At 40.9% G+C, this 27,017-nt stretch overlaps 1 protein-coding gene across 1 annotated transcript in view; it reads right to left on the bottom strand.

Annotated features, from left to right (window-relative positions):
- Positions 1-27,017, bottom strand: part of LOC132270162 (uncharacterized) — a 54,488-nt gene that overhangs the window by 4,708 nt on the left and 22,763 nt on the right. Inside the window, exon 3 of the mRNA XM_059771363.1 lies at positions 5,091-5,214. Within this exon, the coding sequence (XP_059627346.1) occupies positions 5,091-5,214 (124 nt within the window). The remainder of the gene's footprint in view (positions 1-5,090; positions 5,215-27,017) is intronic.

Raw genomic sequence — 27,017 nt, 5'->3', positions numbered from 1 at the left:
TAGGGACATGGGCTGAACCAAGGAGAGGTGATTGAAGCTTGCTCATGGGTTGAACCAAAAGCAACATAGGTCGGTGAAAGCAACTAAGGTCATCGGATGTAATACCCCTAGTTTTCAAAAGGATATAATAAGAATTTAATTTTTATTTCTTGTGCATTGTAATGGATTAAGTGGCTATGTTGTTATGTGACTTGATAGTATGTGTTTAATTATTTAGTTGAATTATTTGTTTTAAGTTAGTTATGCTTATGTGGAATTGTATTATATGTTTAAAATGTTTTATTTGTTATTTGAACTTATATGCTTATGTGGATTGTTTTTTAATTTAATTGTTTGCATTAGACGTTTATTTTATATTAGGGAGCTGGGCTTGGTTAGTGTGGATTAATTGGTTAGGATCAATGAACCATGGATGGATATGCATGTATATATGGGTATATATGTATCTTGGATTAGGCTAATTATTAATAATTGTTAATAATTCAATTAGCCTCATTTTTTTTTTTATGTAATATAAAGTTTTAGGATTTTATTTATATTCATTAAAATTTGTCGACTTAGTTAGTTTTATTTTATTTTATTTTTCTTTCTCTAAGTATAATTGAAATTAGGTTAATTAGCGTTGCCTATATATATAAATTTATGCATCTGCCAAGGGTTTAGAACCCTATTCATGTAGTAGTGGAGGCAGAGAGAAAGAATAGAGAGGTCTGAGAGAAAACAGAGAGAGGGAAACTTAGGGTTTGGCTTACGCTAAGGCTAAGCCAAAGAGAAAATGAAGTGGTGTTGCTCGTGGGTTGAACCAAGGGGCAACAGAGGAGTTAGAGCAGTGAAGGATTGCCGGAAAAGTTAGAGAAGATGGTTTAAGGTTTCAAAACTGAAACCAAAGGCAAGTTCTATTTCTTGCTCTCTCTCTCTTTGACCTGTGTTCTGTGCATGCCTAGGTAGTCTCCAGGAACTTAACGGATATTAAAATTGGTTCTATATGCATGTTAATTCAATTTTTAAATTGTATTATATGTGTTGATTAATTGAAATTTAATTATTGATCAAATCGTTGCATATTATGTTTTACATCTTGTAATGATGCATACTGAGTTTATATGTTTTTCTGGATGATTTGGAAAATAGTTGGACATCTAGGGACTGTAACTAAGACTTACAGAGGGATTTTAACATCATCGGAGATGAAGACGATGATGGGAAGCAGGGACAGAGTTGGCTCTGAAAGGGAAAGAGCAGGCTTCTTAAGTTTTTTTTAGGCCACGGCTCTCTGTAAGAGAGAGAGCTAGCTCCATGGAATTAGGGAGCTGGCTCCCTAAGCACAGAGCCAGCTCCCAAGGTTAGGGAGCTGGCTCCCTTGTGTGGGAGCTTGCTCTCTCATTGTTTAGCGCAAGCTCTCTTGCCAAATAACTTACTGGAACATAAATTTTGGCACGGTTTTGAAAATTTTGAGATTTCAGGACTGTTCTGGGTTAGTAAATGGGATTCTAAATAATTTTCATGACATGTTAGGATTTCATGATGCATAATCTTTATCTATATGTTATTGGTATGCACAGTATGAAAGTTTAAATAAGTTTTCATGTTGATAGTGGACATGGAGGATTAAATTGCTTAATGTTATTTTAGTGATTTAATCAACTAGGATATGATTTTAAATCTGTATTGGATGCATAATAGGGTCATATACTTATTACATTTTATTATGCTTACCCTGGATTTTAATTGATGAACCATTAAATTATGTTCTATCAATTACATGGATGTTACCCTGGATTTTAATTGATGAACCATTTAAATTCTGTTTTATCAATTACATGAGTGTTATTTTGGATTTTAATTGATGAACCTTTAAATTCTATTTTGTCAATTACATGGAGGGTATTCTGGATTTTAATTGATGAACTGCTTTATCTGTTTATCAATTATTGGACGTGTGGATTATATGTACCGGTATGGGACGGTGGCATATTAAATATGGATTACATTACAACGCTAACTCCTACCTATTCTGGAATAAGGGAATGGATTATAAAATTAAATCCTACTTATATTTAAGTCAGATCAGCAGAACAAGTTGAATGACTAACTGGATTATTTGCTTTTTATATTTAAGTCAGATTAACTGAACAAGTTAAATGACTAATTGGATTTCTTGCTACTTATATTTTAGTCAGATTAACTGAACAAGTTGAATGACTAACTGGATTTCTTATGGATGGATATGATAGGATTTTATATATATATGATTATGGTACCACGATATAAGCTTGAGTCTTAAGATCGATGGTTAGGGAGCATATATGCATTAGGATGCATAACTGGCTATGATGGTAGAGGTGTACCTTGCTAGGTTTAGGTACTTATGCCCACCTCAGGTGCGTTTTGCATGTTGCCTTCTATTCAGGTTGAGACCCCCTTTGTAGTATAGTGAGAGTTCTTTAGTGTGGATATATATGTATGGACTAGATAGATATTGTTGAGTTATCTAGGATGTATCTGTGTATCGGGTCTTTGTTTGGATTGTAGTTAGAATATAACTTGTTTGTGGGCCTGACCCACTATCATTTTTCAGGTATTCGTCAGGAGTAGGGATTGTTCGTGTTGAGCAGGGATCATCTTCTTCACTCTTCCGGATTGTGTTACTCAGAAGTTTATTTATGTTTTAGTTTTCTGATGTAGAAAGTTATAGCTGTCATTTATTTAGTTTTGGTTTTCCAGGGGTCCATAGAGTATGGATTCCCGAGTTGTATAAATTAAAGGATTACTTGTATCAGAGGAATTTGTTAATGGAAAATTTATTCTGAGGTTTTATTAAAGGATTGTCATTTTAGTTTATTTCAGTCATTTATTTATTCCTGTTATCTATTTTGTACTCTATGTTCGATTATTGCCAATTCGTTTTGATATCCTCCAGTATTCGAGCGTTGGCCTGGCCAACCCGCATCCGGAAATCTAGGGGTATCACACCGGAATTACTAGAGAAGATGGTTTAAGGTTTCAAAACTGAAACCGAAGGCAAGTTCTATTTCTTGCTCTTTTCCTTTGACCTGTGTTCTATGCATGCCTAGATAGTCTCCAGGAACTAAACGGACATTAAAATTGATTTAGTATGCATGAAATTCAGAGTTTAAACCATTGTTACATGTTGATAATTGTGATTGAACTATTGTATCAATTCTTTCGTATTATATACTTTGTTGTTGTTTATGATGCATGCTATGTTTTAAATGTTTCTAGGATAATTTTGGGACATAGACGGACCTCTGGGAACCTAAACAAAATATTACAGAGGATTTTTACATCGCCGGAGGCAAAGAGGAGGAACGGGATCAATAGACGGCTTTTACGGAGAGAGAGCAGTCTCTCTAATGGAGGGAGCCGACTCCCTCATGGACAGAGCCGGCTCCCACTTTAAGGGAGACGGATCCCAATACTTCAGAGCCAACTCCCACTTGTGGGGAGCCGGCGCCTAACAAGGTAGAGCCTGCTCCATTGATTTGGGAGCTTGCTCTCAAACTGGGACTTCTATGGGAGGGCTATTTTTTATGGTTTTTGGAACTTCGGGGCTTCAGGGTGATTCTGGATTATTGTGGGGTGTTTTAAATAAGTTAAAAAAATAGGTTAAATCCCAGGATATGTTAGACTATGCTATTAGGCTAATGTCTTGAACAATATGAAAGTTTAACAAGTTTGCATGCTGTTAACGGATAGAAAGGATTTAATTGCTTAATCTTAGTTTAACAATTTAAAGTACTGTGACTTGATTTTTAAATCTTGTAATGGATGCATAATATTATCATATACATATCAGATTTTTATTATGCTTGCTCTGGACTGTGAATGATGAAATGTTTATTTCTGTTTCTATCAATTGGATGAATTTTTATGGATATGTGCACCGGTATGGGATAGTGGCATATTAGGTACAGATTAAATCAAAACGCTAATTCTTACCTATTCTGGAATTTAATCGATGAACTGCTTATTCTGTTTTGTCAATTATTGGATTTGTTTTGTAGATTATATGCACTGGTATGACATATTAGGTACGGATTAGATCAAAACGCTAACTCTTACCTATTCTAGAATAAGGTTAAATCCTATTTATATTTTCTGTCAAGGCAACGAACAGTTGAGCGGCACTACTTTGGTTTTAGATGGATTTTAAATATATATTTATGGTACCGCGATATGAGCTTGAGTCTCAGAGTCGACGGTAAGGGAGAATATATGCAGTGGGATGCATAGCTGACTATAATGGTGAGGTATACCCTGTTAGGCTTAGGTACTCATGCCCACTTCAGGTGCGTTTTGCATATTGCCTTCTATTCAGGTTGAGGCCCCCTTTGTAGTCCAGTGAGAGTCCCTTAGTGTGGATATATATATTTATGAACTAGATAGATATTGTTAAGTTATATAGGATGTATCTGTGTATCGGGTTTCTGTTTGGATTGTAATTAGAGTAGAACTTATTCATGGGCCTAACCCACTATTATTTTTCAGGTATCGGACGGTTCCAGTCTTAGAGCTTGTTCGTGCTGAGCAGAACGGTCACTCACTCTTCCGACAATGTTTGACTGTTATTTATAATTAGTTTTGGATTTTCTTTTTAGTTCAGTTTATCTTCAGTTAGGATGTTTACTAGGGGTCCACTAGATGAATTCCTGAGTTGTATTAAATATTGGATTTTAAATTTTAAGGAGTTTTATTAGAATTCTTTTCAGCTTATTTAATTATCTAGTTTTAAATCCTTTTTGTATTCTGTGTTCATTTACATACTTAATTATTTGGTATCTCTCGGATCTTTGCTTAGACTTGATCACCCGTGGCTCTAGAATCGAGGGGTATCACAATTAGTATCAGAACACTCCAGGTTCAGTGTCTGTAGGGTATTTCGTTTTAAGACTTCCGCGTAGCGTATTATCTTGTTTAGAGCTTAAGTTTAGGATTCGTTGTATTCCTATACAGTTCGTTTAAATCATGCTGATGTTTGTCTTTCTGTGTTAACAGAATGGTTAACACTAGAACCAGACGGAATAACAGGCGACGAATCGGAGCGACACGTAGGCAACAGGATTTCTTACGGCATCCGTAAATTGAGGAAGAGCAGCAACTACCGAGGTTTCAGGAGGAGGAACAGGAGAAAGGTGGTCAGTTGCGTATCGAGCAGGAGGATGTACAGCAGACTTAGGAGTCTCAGGATCGGGGCTACAATCAGGGAAGGAATCCAGAGTATTCTCCTCAGTTAGTTTACATCATTGCTCAAGCTGTAGCAACTGCACTTCAGAGTCAGCCACACGTTTAGTAGACACTAGAAATAGTACCAGGGGTGCAGAATGTGTTTAAAGGTCATTGTTTTGCCTGCGGAGATTATGGGTATACATCCAAACAATGTCCTAGGTTATCTCAGAGACAGCAGAATGGGGGACCATAGGCAGGACGGGATCAGCCACAGGTTAACTAGCAAAGGAGGTCGTTTGGTACTTTTAGGGGTACTTGCTATACTTGTGGAGAGTTTGGTCACACTTCCAGGCAGTGTCCTAAACAAGGAGATACTGGGCCGTCCAAGCAAGAGGGTACTGAATCACAAGGAGGATGGCTCTTTTAAGAGTGATTTTTATTACTAGTAGTAATGGAGATATTGTTAGAAGTATAGTACTGGTTAAATCATGTACACTATTATTTTAAAGAATATATGACGATTATTCTTTTGGAAGTATATGGTTTAAAGAAGTTCTTAATTAAGTGAACTGGTGGTTTTGGCATCTCGATTGTGTTTCATAAGAGTATTTTGAGTTTTTTCTTCCATAAATGGTTTTATTAAACTATATTGGAATATGTATGATGCAATGATAAAGGAATATCACAGTGGTCAGGCAAACAAATTTTTGCTTATAACTATGCTATGCGGGTACGAGATGATTACCAATGAGTTTATAAAAGAACTTGTGTAAATCAATTCGGTAAGTTTGATTTCAAAGGAAGAATGCCCAAAATAAAACAATATTCTAAATGTGAGTAGATTTTAGAGTATTTTATATACCTTATGTGTTTTGCTCTACGGAGTATTCAGAAATTTTGGGTTTTTATAGTTTAGTTGGTGACACAAGTGTGTGATCGACCATAGGGTATTTCTATACTGATCGGCGATACTGCCATTTTACATGAGAATGATGGGCTTATGACACCAGATATTGGTAGACTCAGATTTCTAACCAATATATCGGTCCTGGATATGCACACTTATGTTGTGATACTTGGGATGGATTGGTTGTCTCACTACCATGCCCAAGTTAATTGTTATAATAGGTCTATTGTTTTCACAACACCTAGTCAGGATATGTACGTCATCGCTATGCCACGTTCTAACGGGGTCACTAGCACTTATTTGTTCTATATGGAGGAAGAAACGGAGGCGGAGATTACTGTGTCATTGGATAGTATACCAATTGTACAGGAATTTTCGGATGTTTTTCAAGAGATTCCAAGATTGCAACCTAGTCAAGAAATAGATTTTGTGATTGACTTAGCTCCAGGCACTACGCCTATTGCTAGAGTACCGTATAGGATGGCACCAGTGGAGATGCGAGAGCTGAGGGATCAGATTCAGCAATTACTCAGCCAGGGTTTTATTCGCGGGAGTACTTCACCTTGGGGAGCACTAGTTTTGTTTGTGAAGAAGAAGAATGGTTCACTTTGCCTGTGTATAGATTACAGGGAGTTGAACAAGGTTACTATACGTAATAAGTACCCTTTGCCTAGGATTGATGATCTTTTTGATCAGTTAAAAGGAGATACATACTTCTCTAAAATTGATCTTTGTTCTGGATATCATCAACTTTGGGTTAGGGAGCAAGATGTTTCTAGGACAGCGTTTCTCACCAGATATGGTTCATATCAGTTTCGTGTCATGCCTTTCGGATTGACTAACGCACCAACAGTCTTCATGGATTTAATTAACAGAGTTTTCAAGGCTTACTTAGATCAATTTGTCCTCGTCTTCATTGATGATATTTTGATTTATTCTAAGTCAGAGGACGATTATGTCAAACATCTTCATATAGTGTTGTAGACGCTTCGTGAACACAAGTTGTATGCCAAATTTGAGAAATGTGAATTTTGGGCAGCGAGAAGTGAAGTTTCTAGGTCATATAGTGTCAGAAAGGGGAATAACGGTAGATCCAGCCAAGGTTTTAGCAGTGGCAGAGTGGGGACAACCTACTTTACCTACCAGGATTTAGAAATTCCTCGGATTGGCAGAATATTTTCAAGGTTCATTCAGGGGTTCTCGAAGATAGTGGGACCACTCACTCACTTAACTAAGAAGAGTGTATGGTTCGTGTGGTATGAACATTGTCAGAAAGCTTTTGATGAGCTCAAAAGTAAGTTGACTTCTGCACCGGTTCTGTCTACTTCACAGAGCGGAATAGAGTATCTTGTTTACACAGATGCTTTTTTGCAAAGTCTTGGGTGTGTATTGATGCAGGAGGAGTGATTGATTTCGTATGGATCTCGTAAGCTTAAGCCTCATAAGCTTAATTATCCAACATATGATTCGGAGTTGGCAATTGTGGTCTTTGTCTTACGTATTTGGAGGCATTATCTGTTGGGAGAGTCCTTCAGATTATCAGTGATCATAAGAGTCTGCAGTATTTGTGGCTTGCATGGTAGTTACACCTTTTATCATTCATAAGGTTTAAACTGCATAACTCACGGATCAGCAGCGCATTGACAAAGTTGCAGAGATAGCTTCTGGGGAGGTTCCATTTTAATATATTGGGACTGATGGAGGTTTAAGGTACAAAAGGCATTTCGTAGTCCCTTCTGCTGATGATTTGAGGAAGCATGTGATGATTGAGACTCATTATTCTGATTTTTCAGTTCATCAAAATGTATCAAGATATGAAACGACAGTTTTGGTAGGTAGGTATAAAGAAGGGCATTACGATATTTGTCTCTAAGTGTAATATATGTTAGATGGTTAAGATCGATCATCAGAGGCCGCTAGGAGCTCTACAACCACTACCTATACTGGAGTGGAAATGGGAGAGCATTTCTGTGGATTTTGTGAAGGGATTGCCTAATTCATTTAAAGATCAAAATTCCATTTAGGTCATCATTGATAAGTTGACTAAATCATCTCATTTCTTGCCTATTCGCACTGATTTCACTTCGAAACAGTTGGCGAGACTTTACATTACAGAGATTGTAAAGTTACATGGCATTCCGTTATATATTATTTCGGACAAGGATTTGAGCTTTGTGTCAGGATTTTGGAAGAGTTTGCAGCAGGCTTTGGGTATAGAATTACATCTTAGTACTGCTTATCATCCTCAGACTGATGGATGACCAAGAGAGTTAATCAGATCATGGAGGATATGCTTTGTTGTTATGTTCCAGACTTCAAGGGCCATTGGAAGAACTATTTACCACTTGTGGAATTTGTATATAACAATAGTTTCCAGAAGACTATTAGGATGGCACTGTTTGAGGCATTGTACGGCCGACCATGTCGATCTCCTATTTGTTGGATGGAGGTTGGAGAGAGAATATTTTTGGGTCTTGAGTTTATTAAGGATACTTCTGAGAAGATCGCTCTTACTCGGGATCGCATGCGTACTGCCCAGAGTAGTCAGATGAGTAATGCCGATCGTCGTACTCGGGCATTGGAGTTTCAAGTTGGAGATTAGGTTCTACTCAAAGTGTCTCCTATGCAAGGAGTTGGAGAGATTGAGTTGCAGCCGAATGTAACATATTTGGAGCCAGCACGTCGTATTATGGATCGTCGGGATCAGATTCTTCTCAATAAGGTTATACCTTTAGTGCGTGTCCAGTGGAGTCACCATAATGAGGCTGAGTCTACTTGGGAACAGGAGGATGTCATTGCTCGCAGTTTCCTGCAATATTGGAAAAAGGTAAGAGCGAATTCCGACGACAGAATTCCTTTTGTTAGGGAGAAAGAATGTAATACCCCTAATTTTAAAAGGATAGTCTTGAAATTTTAAGTAATCATTTTATTGCATTTTTATTTGTTGATTTGATTATTTGCCTAATTGGTTAATTGTTTAATTGCATTAATTGTTTTAATTTAATTATATGCTTGTTTTCATTTAATTTTATGCTTTTGTGAAATTGCATTATATGTTTAACCTAATTTATTTGTTAATTGAACCTATATGCTTATGTGGACTTTTTAATTAAATTAAATAAACGAACACAGAATACAATAAACGAACACAGAATACAATTTAGATAAATAGAAATAAATAAAACTGCTGAAAGAAACTAGAATGATAAACCAAAACTGAAACCTCAGAATAAATTTTATAAATAAAGAAATATTCTAATACATCCAACTTCTCCATGAATACAAATCGTTCTCCAAATTATACAACTCGGGAATCCATCTAGTGGACCCCTAAAATAACCCACCGAACTCAAATGACTGGAAATACAACCAAAGCCCAAAACATGAAACAAAGTCTTACAGCATCGGTGGAGTGAATGATTGTATTTGCTCAGCATGATCCAGCTCTAAGACTGGAACTAACGAACACCTGTAAAAATAAGAGTGGGTCAGGCCCACATGCAAATTCTTCTCTAACTATAACCCAAACAGTGACCCGATACGCAGATACACCCTAGATATCTCAACAATAGCTATCTAATCCATACATATATATATATCCACACTAAGGGACATTCACTGGACTACAGTAAGGGTCTCAACCTGAATAGAAGGTAACATGCGAAAACGCACCCAAAGGTAGGCATGAGTATCTAGACCTAACAGGGTACACCTCAACTTACTATAGCCACCTACACATCCACTGCATATACGCACCCTAACCAACGAGTCTGAGACTCAAGCTCATCACGTGGTACCATAACCATATATTTAAAGTCCATTTATATCCATCCATAAGAACTCCAATAAATCATTCAGCTTATTTAACTGCACAGACTTATATAAGAGATCCAGTAAGTCGTTCAGCTAATTCAGCTGCACAGACTTAAATATAAGAAGAATTATGTTTTTTTTTTTTTTTTTTATAATTCGCCTTATTCCAAAATAGGTAGGACTGAGTATTTTGAATCAGTCTGTCCCTAGTATGCCACTGTCCCATACCGGTGCATACAATCCACAAAATCCATATAATTGATCAAACAGGTAAAACTGTTCACCAATTAAAATCCATAAGGTAGGAATTAGCGTTTTGAGCTAACCATACCTAGTATGTCACCGTCCCATACTGGTGCATACAATCCTCCATATCCATGTAAATTACAATATATAAATAATAATTCAGTAATTTACAGTCCAAACCATTATCCAAATAATTGCAGAAAACATTTCATTATTCTAGCAATTGCAATCCAACAGTAATCCAAATAATTGCAGAAAAAGTTTAATATTTCGACAATTAGCATCCCAAAGCATGTATAGATCAAAACAAATACATAGATGACCCTATCATGCATTTAAAAATAAGTTTTATAACATCCTAAATCCCATTAAATTGCTACAATTTAGTTAAGCAATTAATCCCCCTTTCATCCGTTAACAGTATAGAAAATTTACTATTTTAATACTGTTTGTCCCACTGACTCAGAGGCTAACTTTGATCAATCTAAGGATTTAATAACACCCAAAATAAACCATTAAATCCCTTTGTGAAGTCCCAAAATTTCAGAACAGTTCAATTCCTTCCACCCGTTACCAGTATGTTAAATTGTATAGTTTTATACTGTCCATCCTTTAGTGTAGAGACATAAACTATGCAACAAGAGGCTTTAACCACACTTGAAATTAGTATTAAGAACCCCAGTATGCTCATCCCATAGTCCAGACTAAATTAAAAACATCCAAACATCACCTAAAACTTCAAAAAATCAATCCTCGTGAGAGACTGGTTTAAAACCAAAAGGAGAAGGCTCCAAAAACAAAAGGATAAGGCTCTAAAAAAAGGGAGCAGGCTTTAAAATAGAAGGAGAAGGCTCTAAAGCAAAAAGGAGAAGGCTCCAAAAAAAAAGGAGAAGGCTCTAAAAAAAAGAGCAGGCTTTAAAATAGAAGAGAATGCATTAAAAAAAAAGAGCAGGCTCTAAAATAGAAGAGAAGGCTCTAAACGAAGGAGAAGGCTCCAAAAAAAAAAAAGAGAAGGCTTCAAGAATTCCTGGAGCCATCTCCAAGAGGGTAGAGCTGGCTCTACCTCTCCAAGAACTGGCTCTATAATGGGGGGGAGCCGGCTTCCTCCTTCTGGAGCCGGCTCTCTCCCTCTATGAGAGCCATCCGCGATTTTGTGAATTCTACGACATTCGTCCTTGACTCCGACTGCTTCCAACCCTCTTTGTTTATTTTAATCCTGAACTTAGATGTCCCAAGTATGTCCAATATCATCCAGATTCATTATTCATACCGAATTGCATTACTAAAATCCTTTAACACTTACCGATTATAACATGCTTATGAAAACTACTACTGTAACCAAACCTTCAGAAATCATCACAGAACTAATTCAAGACAAAGATATGATTAATTTGACATATTAAAACATGCACAATTCAGTTATTGATCCATTAAAACCCTAGAGCGTACCTAGATGCACAGAACACGAGCCAAAGGGAAGGAGGAAGAAAAGAACTTGCCTATGATTTCAGTTGAAATCCCGGCGTCGTGTCCACAGTTCCGACAACACCGAGTTACTGTCTAGCCTCCTTCTACTTCTGCTCTTCCCTTCTCCTAGGTCTGACTTTGAAGCCTCAGTTAGAAACCTCACAGACTTGCTCTGTTTCTCTCAAACCCTCACTCTGTATCTCTCTATGTTTTGATACGTGAATAGGGTTTTCCAACCCTTCCTTCAGACTATAACCATATATATACAGGTACAGATACAACCTAATTCTAATGGTAATCTGAGATAGAAACCCTAATCTAAATTAACCCCTAGTCGGCCCATAAGATAAAACTCTTGTTAGAAACTTTGTCTGCTTCCACCTACAAAACTTCTAATAGTTTCAGTTATAAAATCCCTAAAGACTTTATTAACGAAATTAAATAATTAAACCTCTATATTAATAAATCAAGGACACACAAATAATAAAAATAATTCAGATAATTTAATTAAATCCAGTAATACAAATAAAGCTGAAGATGCAAGAAATTCATTCCCTCTTTCTCTCTCTAGAATTCTTACACTTCAACCCAAAAAGATCTTCCTATCTTTGTTATTCCTTCCCTTATTTATAGATATTTACAAGATATTTACAAGATATTTACTGATTGCTGGATCTGGGCCTGTTCCTCCATAAGTCCTGGTCACCTTTGATGGGCTTACTCGCGTTCGGCCCATATGGCAGTGTCTTTATATGGGCTGACCCAGCTGTACGGACCGGATGTAGTGCTTGCAAGTCAGATCTGGCCCATGTCGTCCTGGGCCTCCTCAACTGCCCCCATAATTGCTCCTTATTTAATAAGGGGTAATTATTGATGGCGTCTTATCATGACGTTGACGGCTCGAGAAAACCACGTGGGGGAACGGACGGTCAGATCCAGAATCAATGTTCCGGGGCTCGAGGAATTTCTCGCATTCCCAACGCTTCGGCCCTCGGGCCCCCCTCGCCTTTATAAGGCTCTAGAATACCACTTCACGTCCTTTTACCGTCTCCATCATCAGTTAAATCTCTCTCTTTCTAGAACAGTGCTAAGCTTTTTCTGGTGAAATCCTTCAAGAGTCATTCTTCCAGCGATCTTGCAGTCCTCTGAGGTTAGTTTTGTTCCTTTTTACTTTCGGCAGGCTTCTATTTACCCCCTTTTAGATCCTTCAAGCACTTCCACCATGGTTGTAGATCTGGATGTTCTTCGTATGAGACTTAGACTTCCTGACAACATCGAGGTTAGGGTTTGCCCTCAGGACGTTAACATTATAACTGGTGCCGGCCTCCTGCCCGGCGAAGTCTTATTCACGAACCTTCAATTGAATGTTGTTAGGTTCCCTCTGCACCCTTTCTTTAGTTATGTCTTCAATAGATTGGGGATATCCCCCCTGCAGGTCAACCCCAACTTCTTTAGAATCATATCCGTTATGCTCCTGTTGATGCGTGACAGAAATCTGGACCTTGACCTCATAGACCTTCTTCTGTGCTATAAGGTCAGTAAGATCCGTACTAACGAACCCTTCTACCACCTCTACCCGTTCGAGAAGATGTCCATATGTACGGACACAATAAAATCTAAAAAGGGTTGGAGGGATAGCATCGTGGGCATTAGTGGGGCTTGGTCTTCGCCGGCTGCAGAGGGTTACCCAATCCCGAGCACCTTTGGTGTCTGTTCTGTCTCCTCCTATAAGAAATTCAAATCCCATAAACATGATTGCCCCTGCGAAACATGCGTTCCCCGTTTTTGTACTTTCTTATGCCGTTCCTTAGGAATACCTTGTGATGACTTAAGCTACAGTGTTTGCAGGGATAGGAGTAATTACTTGAAGAAATACGTTCTGAACGATATTCCTTCCTGCTCAGATCTCCTCACTTCAGACAACCTCTTAGCGCTCTCATCACTCGGCTACAACATGAGCAGGCTTCAGATTCCTTCTTTTGGCAGGAAGAAAAATACTCCCCCAGCCACACCTGCTGCTGGGGCGACCTCCTCTCCAGCGTCAGCCTCTTCCTCAGCCACCATCTCTGACACTGTCCCGAGCACAGTGGCTATTAACTCTGTTGTCAGCACCCCTGCTGCCAACCAGAGCGCGTCTCCCCAAACTACCACAGCTCCTGCTGCTGCGGGGGGCGTTCGGGACAAAGAACGAGGCAAAAGGCCTCATCCTGATAGTGAAGTCGATCCTGAGGAGGAGCCTCTCATAAGAAGGACCCGGGTCTCCGGGCCGGGTGCTCTCTTGCACCGTGCGATCAGAGCTCCTGCTCCCTCTGGGCCTACTGCAACTGGTGGCTCCGCTTCTGCTTCTGGCCCCCCTTCTATCCCCACCTTACTGCCATGGGCCCCTCGGTACACCCGAACGGATGGGACGTTCGTGAAACCGAACGAGACCATGCTGAAGGATGGCCAGACCGCCATGGCGTACTATAGGAGCATGTGGACTCCGAAAGACCTTGAGGCGGCAAAGGGCCTATCCCAGAAGGATGTGTTCAGCCGCTTTCCCCAATCTGCTATGGAGGTGACTTTCATTTTCCAACTCATGAATTCTCTCATATTATTTGGTCTTACCTTCGCCCGACCTGACTATTGGCTTAACCGTTTTTAATGTGCACCTATACAGACATTGTTCGGAATGATGGCTATGCAGAAGCAGGTGGAGATGGGGAACGCCAGGGCTCGTAAGTTTTCTGATAGCCTGGAGGTGGCTAATAAAGAAAACGACCTTCTCGCCATGAAGAATACCGAGGTGCTGGCTCGGCTTGAGAAAACTGAACAAGAGAGAGATGTCCTGAAGAAGGAGAATGACTCTCTTCAGGATGAGAAGGACGCCCTCCAGCTTGAAAAGAGCGTCTGGCAGACTGAGCGTGACTCAATTAGAGATGAAAAGGCAGAACTCCAGCGCCTTCTGGCTGATGAACAGTCTGCTCGGATGGCTTTTGAGAAAAGAGCTCTGGACGAGCGTACCGCTCTGATCGATGCGATCAGCAGAGTGAGCGGTGGGATGCTGGCTCTTCACGCTCGGTTCTCAAGGGTCGGTGCTCTTAGGTATACTCAAGGATTCCGGGAAGGTTTTGCCGACCGAGTTCCGGATGAGGGACAGACCAGCTCCACTCCGGATGAGGTCGACAAGGATCTGGGGATCGAACCTCTGGGGGTCTATGTCGACCCAGAACCCACCGAAGCGGAGCGCATATTTGATGAGTGCCAGGACATTGCTTCCTCAAGGATCATCACAGCTCCTCCTGCCGCTCTGCCTCTGACCGCTCCTCAATCGTCAACTGTGGTACCTTCCATAGCCACTGCTGACGCTGAGCCCCAGCCGAACGATTCAGTCATTCATCTTGATTCTCCGCCTCGTGAAGGTGAAACGGCTGATGGGGCCGAGGAGGCGGGTCGGCATAACCAGGATGCTGTTGGTACTGAGGCGTCTAGCTAGGGCTCCTTCGGACTCTTCGATTCCATATCTTTTTGTAACGATGGACATCTCACTTTTGTAAACTCAATGTTTAATATCAATGGAATGACAGAACTCTTTTTCCCTTTGTGTTGTGCTCTGTTCAACCTATTTTCAATACATATATATCTTTTCTCTCTTTTCTTTTATATTAGCTTTGCCGTGTGTTTGTTTATGGCGAGTGCCTGGCGCTCGGCTAGAATGCCACTTGCCACTTGGCTTTAAATTTTTAAGCAAGTGTCTGGCGTTCGGCTTATGGTGCCAGCTGCCACTTATCTTGCTTAAGTGCCTGGCGCTCGGCTAGAATGCCACTTGCCACTTGGCTTTAAATTTTTAAGCAAGTGTCTGGCGTTCGGCTTATGATGCCAGCTGCCACTTATCTTGCTTAAGTGCCTGGCGCTCGGCTAGAATGCCACTTGCCACTTGGCTTTAAATTTTTAAGCAAGTGTCTGGCATTCGGCTTATGGTGCCAGCTGCCACTTATCTAGCTTAAGTGCCTGGCGCTCGGCTAGAATGCCACTTGCCACTTGGCTTTAAATTTTTAAGCAAGTGTGTGGCGTTCGGCTTATGGTGCCAGCTGCCACTTATCTTGCTTAAGTGCCTGGCGCTCGGCTAGAATGCCACTTGCCACTTGGCTTTAAATTTTTAAGCAAGTGTCTGGCGTTCGGCTTATGGTGCCAGCTGCCACTTATCTTGCTTAAGTGCCTGGCGCTCGGCTAGAATGCCACTTGCCACTTGGCTTTAAATTTTTAGCAGGCCGTTGGAAAAGAAAGTTATTTATTTATTTATTCTTTTTTGTAAATTTCAGTAACTTGCACATTCATACGTATTTGATTGACAACAAACAACATCCAATTAAAGCTGAAACTTAGCTTTTATTGGTAGTACCTCTTCAGAGACGTGGCGTTCCAGGGCTTGCTGACCAACCTTCCCGCCATGGTTTCCAACGTATATACCCCCTTGCCTATGACTTCTGCAATTCTGTATGGGCCTTCCCAGGGTGGCATCATTTTTTTGACCATCCCCACCTTTCTTTTCAAAACCAGATCGCCAGGGGCAAAATCCCTGCGTTTTACTCTTTTGTTGTGACTATTCGCCAATACTTGCTGATACGATGCTAACCTTATAGCCGCTGTGTCCCTCCTTTCGTCTATCATATCAAGGTTCAATCTTAACATCTTGTCGTTCTGATCTCGACTCCATGCTAAGCTTCTGATAGTGGGGACCAAATGCTCAACCGGTATAACTGCCTCGGTACCATATGCCATTGCAAACGGGCTCTCCCCAGTCGGCCGCCTTGGGGTGGTTCTGTAAGCCCATAGAACGTTCGGGAGTTCATCCAACCACTTCCCTTTATGGTCTTCCAGCTTCTTCTTAATGCAGGCGAAAATGGTTCTATTTGTGATTTCTGCTTGTCCGTTGGCCTGAGGATGACTTACTGCAGCCAACTTCTGGTTGATTCCATACTCCTCCAGCAGCTCTCTTACTTGCCTGCTGTCGAGGTTTGTGCCATTGTCCATGACTATTGATCTGGGAACGCCGAAACGGCAGATAATATTGTTCCAAATAAATCGTCTCACATGAGTCTGAGTCACGCTAGGATATGGTTCTGCTTCCACCCATTTAGTGAAATAATCCGTGGCCAGTAACACATACTTATTCTGAATAGCTCGCAATACCTGCTGCGACTCCGCGGGGGTGACACACTTCAAGTATGGGCCAGAGTAGGACCTTCTGTACAACTGGTTACGCACGATGGCGTACTTTGCAGCATTCTTTTTTAGTCTCCTAGCTTTATCCCTCTGCATAGGCAGAACACCATCTCGAATATAGGTAATGATGGGGTCAATCCAACTCAGTTCATACGGTATGACGCTGACTTGCCAAGGGTCAGAGTCCAAGGGTTCTTCGAGAATAGATGGCTGGGTCAGTATTCCTACTGGAATCACCCTCGCCAATGTTTCACCGGAACTCAAAGCACTACATGCTAACCGGTCCGCATCTGCATTCTGTTCCCTCGGTAACTGTATGAATTCAATCTTGGCAAAGTCCTTGGCTTTATGCAGAACGGCAGAACGATATGCCCCCATCGTGTCATCCTTGGTCGCGTACTCACCATTTATCTGCCGAACAATCAACTGCGAGTCACTATACACAGTCAAACTTTTGATCTGCAGCTCTCTGGCCAACTTTAATCCATTTAGCAACGCCTCGTATTCCGCTTCATTATTGGTGGCTCGGAACTCAAGTCTGAGTGCTTGACTCAAGGAAGTACCCTCTGGGGTTTGCAGTTTGATCCCAATTCCAAACCCCATCTGGTTGGAGGAGCCATCCACAAAAAGTTTCCAAGAGCCGCATCTAAGGTCTTCTTCCGTATCCTCGGCATCACATTCTAGCAGGAAATCGGCCACCGCTTGCCCTTTAACAGCTGTTCTCGGCTCATACGTTATGTCAAATGAACTCAACTCTATGGCCCACTTTGTCATTCTGCCCGAGAGCTCTGGCTTGTGCATAAGCGTTCTGATTGGAAAAGTTGTTAGAACAACTATGGGGTGGGATTCGAAATAATGCCTCAACTTTCTTTTTGCATTTACAAGTGCAAGTACCACTCGTTCGGCCTTTGAGTATCTTTGTTCTGCCTCTGTCATTGTTTTGCTTACATAAAATACCGGGTATTGCACCCCCTCCTTGCAACGAATCAGAACGGCACTTGTCGCGACACCAGATACTCCAAGATATAGAAATAACTTTTCTTCCGGATCTGGGGCTGACAGGACTGGTGGATTCTGCATATATTCCTTCAAATGAGTCAATGCTTGTCGTTGCTCATCCCCCCAGACCTGCCTTCCATGGCGCCGAATCGTGTCAAAGAACGGCTTGCAATGATCTGACAATTTCGAAATAAATCGACTTAATGCAGCTATTCGTCCTGTGAGGGCTTGCACCTCTCTGATCGTCTTTGGCTCGGCATTCTTAATCAAAGCCTCTGCTTGAGCGGGGCTAACTTCGATGCCTCTGCGGTTGACCACGTGTCCCAGAAATTGTCCGGAACTCACACCGAATGAGCACTTGGTTGGATTGAGCCTCATCCCATATCGCTTCAGTACATCAAATACATCTTGCAGATGCTTCAGATGATCATCCTTCTACCTACTCTTTACCACCATATCATCAATATAGGCTTCCACAATCTTTCCCATTTGATTCTTAAAAATTTTGCTAACAAGTCTTTGGTAAGTTGCTCCCGCATTCTTTAGTCCGAAAGGCATAACTTTGTAGCAGTATGTTCCTCGCTCGGTGACAAAAGAAGTTTTTTCTTCATCTGCGGGGTCCATAGGGATCTGATTATAACCTGAATAAGCGTCCGAAAAGGTTAAACGCTCATACCCGGTGGTGGCATCCACCATTTAATCAATCTTAGGCAGCGGGAAGCTGTCCTTCGGACAGGCTTTGTTCAAATTGGTGAAATCAATGCATACTCGCCATTTCCCATTCTTCTTCTGCACGACAACGACGTTGGACAACCAATCAGGGTAGTGCACTTCTCTGATAAATCCCGCATCAAGCAGCCTATCGACTTCTTCCGCTATGATCTGATTACGTTCTGGAGCAAATCTTCGCTGCTTTTGTTTCACTGGTTTGAAATTGGGATTGACATTCAGGGAATGATAGGATACAGAGGGACTAATTCCAGGCATGTCTAGGTGACTCCATGCAAATACGTCGGCATTGTGGGACAAGAAATCCACTAGCTCTTGCTGCTCTTCTCTGGTCAGTCTTATACCTACTCTGGTAGTTCGTTCTGGCCTGGACTGATCGATCTGCACATCCAGAAGGGGCTCCTCGGTCAAGTCGACTGACTCCTCCACCCTGTTCTGCTCGGGCGGAGGTTCCTGTAATTGCTATCTGGGGCTTGCCGAACGGACGGGCGCCTTTCCTTTCCCAGCATGCTTTAGTGTGACGGAATAACACTCTTTGGCTGCAACCTGATCCCCCCGAATGTCTATCACTTTATCTCCATCGGGTCCGAGGCACCTCATGACCTGATGCAGAGTTGAGGGTACACCTTGGACTCTGTGAATCCATCCTCTTCCCATCAGGAGATTATACGAGGGGTGAATTTCCACAACCACAAAAGTTTCCATAAGAGCTCGTTCTGCAGCTTGAACTTCCACTTCCACCATCCCGACGGGCTCCACCCTCTTCCCATCGAACCCTAACAAGGGATTTCCAGTGGGCTTGAGCCTCTCTGGTTTAATCTCGAGCCTGTCAAATGTGTCCCTCGGCATGACATTCGCACTGCTCCCAGGATCGATCAGAACTCTGCGCACCAAGTAGTCTCCCACTGTCAAACTGACTACCAACGGGTCTTCATGGGGCAGTTGAACACGCTGCAAGTCTGTCCAGTCGAACTTTATCTGCATCGACGGGCTCTGCTGGTGTAGAGTATTCACACTGCCGACCCTTTTCTTCATCTGCGCCTGCCGCAGGCGCGCCCGGAGTAGCTCATCTAACTCTTCACTAGGCTCGGGTCGACCATGGATAGCATTGATTATACGAACTGGTTGTGAATTGTGGGAGCTTTGTTTATGACTCCTTTTTATTTGTTCCACCGGTCGATTCTGCTCTATCGCCGAACCTTGAACATAACTCGCGAACTCCCCTCTAGCTATCAACATCTCCACTTGCCTCCTCAGGTTCCTGCATTTGTTAGTCTGATGACCGAAGTCAGAATGGAAAGCACAATGTTTAGTTTGATCCCTCTGTTCGAGGGGTTGCCTAATTGGCAGTGGTGGATGAAACTTATCTTTGTTCTCCTGATACAGCCTCGCCAGAGTGACCTTCAGCGGAGTAATCAGCTCTTCCTCCCTGGACCTTTTTTCTGCCTTCCAAGAGGTCTGACGTTGCGGCTGAGCCTGCTTCTGCCTGATCTTTGCCTTGGACTTTTCCTCGGTCGACACGAGCGACGTTGTCCGAGCATTAGCTGCCTCCTCTTCTTCTAGGCGCACAAAGCCATCGGCTCTTTCATTGAGTTCATCCATAGTAGTCGGCGTGTTCACTACCAGACTGGTGTGAAACGGAGTTCCACGTGTCATGGCTAACTTGAAGGCTTGAACTGCTGTAGAAGGGTGGCATTCGATCACCATACTCTTAGTGAGATCAAACCTGGTAAGAAAAGCCTGGAGACGTTCATCCTTGTGCTGCCTCATCGTGAATAGGCTCGAGATGTCCTTCGGCGGGCGCTTGTTCCCATAGTACTGGCTTATGAACCGATCGCACAGGTTTCTGAAGCTACCAATGGAGCTCCTAGGCAAGTTTTTGAACCAGCTGAGCGCCGGTCCGGCTAGGCTTGTAGGGAAACATTTGCACATTAAAGAGTCGTTTTCCGTATTCAGGGCCATTTTCAACTGGATATGGTACACATGATCGATCGGATCGGTTGTTCCGTCAAACAGAATAAAGACTGGCATAGCAAACTTCCTTGGATGCGGGGCATTCAAGATCTCGTCGGTGAATGGTGAATCAACCGTCCGAGCTGCGGATCGGAGAGCTTCATTCTCTCTCTGGAGTTCAGCGGTAGCTCTGTGAGTTACGGTTCTGCCCTCCGAACCGCGATGAGTGATAGTAGCCATGGAGGGCCGGTAAGACGGATCGAACGACCGTTCCTCTATGACCTCTCTTTGCCAAGGCGACGCTACTCGACGGCGATCAACCTCTATCACTTCCTCTCGGTCGAACCTTTCCCGATGCGGATCGAAGGTTATGGCTTCATTCCGTCTAATCTGCTCATGTCGCGGATCAACGTGAGTCGATCCTTCGTGATCCTTAATTCGACGAACATTTGGCGGCAAATTGTCCATCATCATTTCATCACGATGGTGAGCTGACTGATTGTTCTCGTCGTGCTCGCCTTGACGCGCGATATTAGATTGAACACCTCCTTCACCGACCGGAAGTGGATGCGAAACCGCAGGTATTTGCCGATGTTGCATTCCAGCTTTCAATTCTGCATTCTCTTTTTTGAGAGCTTCAATCAAGTTCATCAACTCCTCAAGCTTTGTTTGCTGGACAGCCTCCATCGGATTGGAGCTTTCACCTATCATTATTCCTGAACGGAGTAAAGGCATTAATCTCAAGTTCGCGAGTAGATCCGAGCTTCGTGAGTGGGAATTTTTCAGATCTGGCTTCGAATTCTCCGAATTATGCTCACTGTTTACGAGATCTAAATTGTCTGAACTCTAAATCTGTCAGATCCTGCCACAATCGAACAACTCGTTGTTGCGTAGATCTGAAGCCACTTCTGCCAAAGCTTCAAGAATTGTAATTCCTCCAGAGTAGGTCACAATCGCTCAGATCTGGATCCAAATCCCAAAGATCGAGTCTCGATCAACCGAATTGGTCTGAATCCACTCGATATTCCTCATTGATCATCCAAACCTCCATACGATTCCCACAGACGGCGCCAATTGAAGATGCAAGAAATTCATTCCCTCTTTCTCTCTCTAGAATTCTTACACTTCAACCCAAAAAGATCTTCCTATCTTTGTTATTCCTTCCCTTATTTATAGATATTTACAACATATTTACAAGATATTTACTGATCGCTGGATCTGGGCCTGCTCCTTCATAAGTCCTGGTCACCTTTGATGGGCTTACTCGCGTTCGGCCCATATGGCAGTGTCTTTATATGGGCTGACCCAGCTGTACGGACCGGATGTAGTGTTTGCAAGTCAGATCCGGCCCATGTCGTCCTGGGCCTCCTCAAAAGCAAATAATGCCATTAAATAATTAATCCCAATTAAATAGAATAATTAATCACGTAAGGCAAATTCAAATACACAATTAACAATTAAATCAAATAGAAATAAAACAATTAAACACATAAGCAAATAAACACAAAAATCAATTAAAAATGCACAAAAATAAACGTTAAATTCCAATTTTATCCTTTTGGAAAACAAGGGTATTACATTCTCCCCCCCCCCCCCTAACAAAAGGAATTCCGTTCTCGGAATTCACGAAACTCTGAATTATTTTCATTAAAATTCATTTCCGTTCTTGTGTGGACTTAGATTTATCAGTACGAATAGATTGAGTCAGAACTTGGCAATTAACCCATGCCTTCCTAAGTGTAGTTATTTATACTTAGGTAAATAAACCATGCCCCCTTGTTGTATAATGTGATAACCGTTGCAAATCAAACATGCCGACAATTCAACCATGTCTGTGGCAAATCACCCATGCCACCTTAAGTATATTTAGTTATACTTGACAAATCAACCATGCCGACCATTCAACATTGTCTTTGGCAAATAAACCATGCCACCTTAAGTCTATTTAGTTAGGCTTTGGTAAATCAACCATGCCTTAATGGAACCATATACCGATTTTAAACTTAACAAAGAACTAAATCTCACATAATCCGAGCATGCATATCAAATACATTAATTTAAAACAACTATTCCAGATAGACAAATGAACATGTCTTACATCATCCGATTCACGTGACCCGACAGTCGAAGTCCTGTTGTACTTTATAATTATCCGAGTACATTAAGAAGAAGTGTTGATTTTAAATCGCAATTCATTCTGACAACCCTAACAGAAACCAATAAACCTCCGTCAGTACCTTAAGCTCTAGTTGAGTAACGTAACACCTCCACGAAGATCAACCTTAATATTTGCAGTTGTCTTCCTTAATTTCTATGATAATAACCAGTGTCAATATTATACAGGCGAAATTGCAACTACGAACTCAACAATGAGTCGCAAGATATGAATATAAGATCGCTTGTTGAGAGTGTCCACCTCCCTATTCCTTTCCCCTGAACAGAACTTAATGCAAAGTGTGAATCATCACCTTGATGCATCTAAGTCGTCTTATATTCTTCTCTATTCAGATGAACTGATGACCCACCAATTCGAAATAAACCAGAATTTAGTTGATTTAATAAAGAAACTAACCAACATCCCAACCAAAATCCTGACCCTTTGTAAAAATTAGTGACCCCTCATCCAAATCCGTGAAAAGGTTCTATCATTTCCTCCTGAACATAGAAAATGTCGACAAGGATCTAGGAATCTCGAATGGCCCATCTCAATCATATTAAAAATGATGTCAAAATCACTACATCCCTCTGCTTGCCGATTCCCCAAACCTTGGCTTCACATCGTGAAGCGTTTTATTTTCACCAGGATAAATAAAGAACTAAGAGGTGTGAACCTCAGTCCTTACATCATTCTTCCCATTTGTCTACAGGAAATACCAACTGGTCTGGTACCACTAGCTTTTGTTTACACCCATTGCTTACATCAGAGCATCCTCAAAAGCTAACCCTGCCACTGTAGTTATACATCACCAGTTAGTTATAAGCATACCAATATTAAAATCAACCGGTAATTCCATTCAGCGAAAGTCAATTCACTATGACTTTCCACACACACCGTACACTGCTTCCTTATATAAGCGTTCGGTTTCTCCTTCTAGTCTTTGACACACCTTATTTCTTTAATATACATAAGTGTCAACTTGACTCCTTGTCTCGCTTCAGATGAATATGAAACTTTTTCATCCTCTATTTAGTCATCAATGTCGTAGCAACAGTTAATTGTTGTGAATGATGACCCTAAAAAAAAATTTCACATTTTATACAGTGTAGAACCTGTGGTTTCTCCTCCAAGTGCAACTCCAGTAACCCCTCCAAATGACACTCTCGAGAATAATGTCTTGTTTACGAATAGACTAAGGAAGCTTTCCTCTCCTGGCGTCATTATAATAAGTACTTACCAGCACAAAATCCTTCGTCGGAACCATAGTGGCATTGCGGTGATCTTTACCTACCACAACCTCCATGAATCCCCAAAACATTAACAACCACCATTCTTATAGCGTTGTAAAAACGAATCCCTACTTAGCATTGAGCATATCAAACTAATTATTGTAGATTATTTGACTCGTATTGGTAGTTTAACTATCCCTTCCCTAGTAGCATACCATATTGATGCATATCCAGGTCCAATAGATTGGCTAGAAGCTTGTCTCTCTACCCAATCCTATGACCATATATCCACAAATCCTAGCGCATATAACGCTATTACTCCATGCCAATAAAATCATAGTCGGCTGATCACATATTTGTGCCCCCAACTAAACCACATTCCAAATCCTGAACCAAGTAACAAAAATGAAATACGTAATAACAAAATGCAACACATAACAACAAAATAAAACACGTAGATACACACAATACAACAAAACAACCAAAATATAATTCTACTTAAGACATCCTCCATTCCAGAGAAAAAAACCTCCTTTAAACTCAAGTTGCCAAATTTTCTCACCTAAGTTCATTTTATAGTTTCATTAGTAAGCATCCAACCTTGAAACCTTTCCGCTAAACATAGCTTAATTGCACAATCATTTGCCTAAGCAAATACCCATCCTCCTTATACGTGAAATGCAAACCGTCCAGCACGGCTTTATAAAGCAACCTAGAACATCACAACCTAATCCCCATACACTCTGGAATATGATATAAAATCCCGTCTTCGTTTTGATAAGAACTCCACCATATTTCGACTCTCCAAAAGAGTACTTCTCAAATAGCTCCCGGAAAGATGATACACAAATTTAACTATATGCAGATTGGTTCACACCAACTCTACTAGTATCATTCACTATACTGCTGGTGAATGAGAGCACCCTCGTGCGATCCTTCATCTTCAAGATTCAGTATCCTCTTTCTTGGATACGCTGAAATCTCTTCCCTTCGGATCCTCTTCGGTCTCTTACTCCTTTCTTGTGTCCTTTTTTGAGAACAACTGAAGTTGTGTTGGTCCCGGTATGCGGTGACCTAACACCTATACCTTAATTCTTTCTTGGCTTATACTATCTAAGTAACGCCAATCCCATAACTAAACCTTTGATTCCCAGTTCTGTTTCTGGCAAAGAACTCGTCTACGCACTCCTTTACTCCTTAGGGTTTTTATTACTTTCGCCTTGGACCCCATCCTCCTCCTAGTGTCAACCATTCTGTATCTACAGAATTCAATTAACATCAACTCCTCCTAACGAACTGTAAAAAAAGTACAACGAATCCTAATATGGCTCTAAGTTTTAAAAGACGCAATGCGGATGTCCTATAACGAAAACACTCTTAAGGACACTAGAACCTGGAGTGCTCTGATACCAACTATGATACCCCCGGATTTTCGGATGCGGGTTGGCCAGGCTCACGCCCGATTACCCAAGGATATCAAAATAATTAGATAATAAATGAACACATAATACAATTAAGATAAATAGAAATAAATAAAACTGCTGAAAAGAAACTAGAATGATAAACCAAAACTGAAACCTCATAATAAATTTTATAAATAAAGAATTATTCTGATACATCCAACTTCTCCACGAATACAAATCATTCTCCAAATTATATAACTCGGGAATCAATCTAGTGGACCCCTAACATAACCCACTGAACTCAAATGACTGGAAATAAAACCAAAGCCCAAAACATGAAACAATGTCCTACAGCATCAGTGGAGTGAATGACTGTATCTGCTCAGCATTATCCAGCTCTAAGACTGGAACTAATGAACACCTGTAAAAATAAAAGTGGGTCAGGCCCACATGCAAATTCTTCTCTAACTACAATCCAAACAGTGACCCGATACGCAGATACACCCTAGATATCTCAACAATAGCTATCAAATCCATACATATATATATATATATATATCCACACTAAGGGACATTCACTGGACTACAGTAGGGGTCTCAACCTGAATAGAAGGTAACATGCGAAAACGCACCCAAAGGTGGGCATGAGTACCTAGACCTAACAGGGTACACCTTAACCTACTGTAGCCAGCTACGCATCCACTGCGTATACGCACCCTAACCAACGAGTCTGAGACTCAAGTTCATCTCGTGGTACCATAACCATATATTGAAAGTCCATTCATATCCATCCATAGGAACTCCAATAAATCGTTCAGCTTATTCAACTGCACAGACTTATATAAGAGATCTAGTAAGTTATTCAGCTTATTCAACTGCACAGACTTAAATATAAGGAGAATTATGTTTTTTTTATAATTCGTACCCCTATTCCAAAATAGGTAGGACAGAGTATTTTGAATCAGTTTATTCCTAGTATGCCACCGTCTCATACTGGTGCATACAATCCACAAAATCCATATAATTGATTGAAAAGGTAAAACTGTTCACCAATTAAAATCCATAAGGTAGGAATTAGCGTTTTGAGCTAACCATACCTAGCATGTCACGGTCCCATACCGGTGCATACAATCCTCCATATCCATGTAAATTACAATATATAAATCATAATTCAGTAATTTACAGTCCAAACCATTATCCAAATAATTGCAGAAAACATTTCATTATTCTAGCAATTGCAATCCAACAGTAATCCAAATAATTGCAGAAAAAGTTTAATATTTCGACAATTAGCATCCCAAAGCATGTATAGATCAAAACAAATACATAGATGACCCTATCATGCATTTAAAAATAAGTTTTATAACATCCTAAATCCCATTAAATTGTTACAATTTAGTTAAGCAATTAATCCCCCTTTCATCCGTTAACAGTATAGAAAATTTACTATTTTAATACTGTTTGTCCCACTGACTCAGAGGCAAACTTTGATCAATCTAAGGATTTAATAACACCCAAAATAAACCATTAAATCCCTCTGTGAAGTCCCAAAATTTCAGAACAGTTCAATTCCTTCCATCCGTTACCAGTATGTTAAATTGTATAGTTTTATATTGTCCATCCTTTAGTGCAGAGACATAAACTATGCAACAAGAGGCTTTAACCACACTTGAAATTAGTATTAAAGACCCCAATATGCTCATCCCACAATCCAGACCAAA

The sequence above is a fragment of the Cornus florida genome, unplaced genomic scaffold (assembly GCF_030987335.1).
Source record: "Cornus florida cultivar Cherokee Brave unplaced genomic scaffold, ASM3098733v1 CherokeeBrave_3.0.0_Hap2_Chr08, whole genome shotgun sequence".
Lineage (NCBI taxonomy): Eukaryota > Viridiplantae > Streptophyta > Magnoliopsida > Cornales > Cornaceae > Cornus > Cornus florida.
This window is presented reverse-complemented; position numbering and strand designations above follow the sequence as displayed.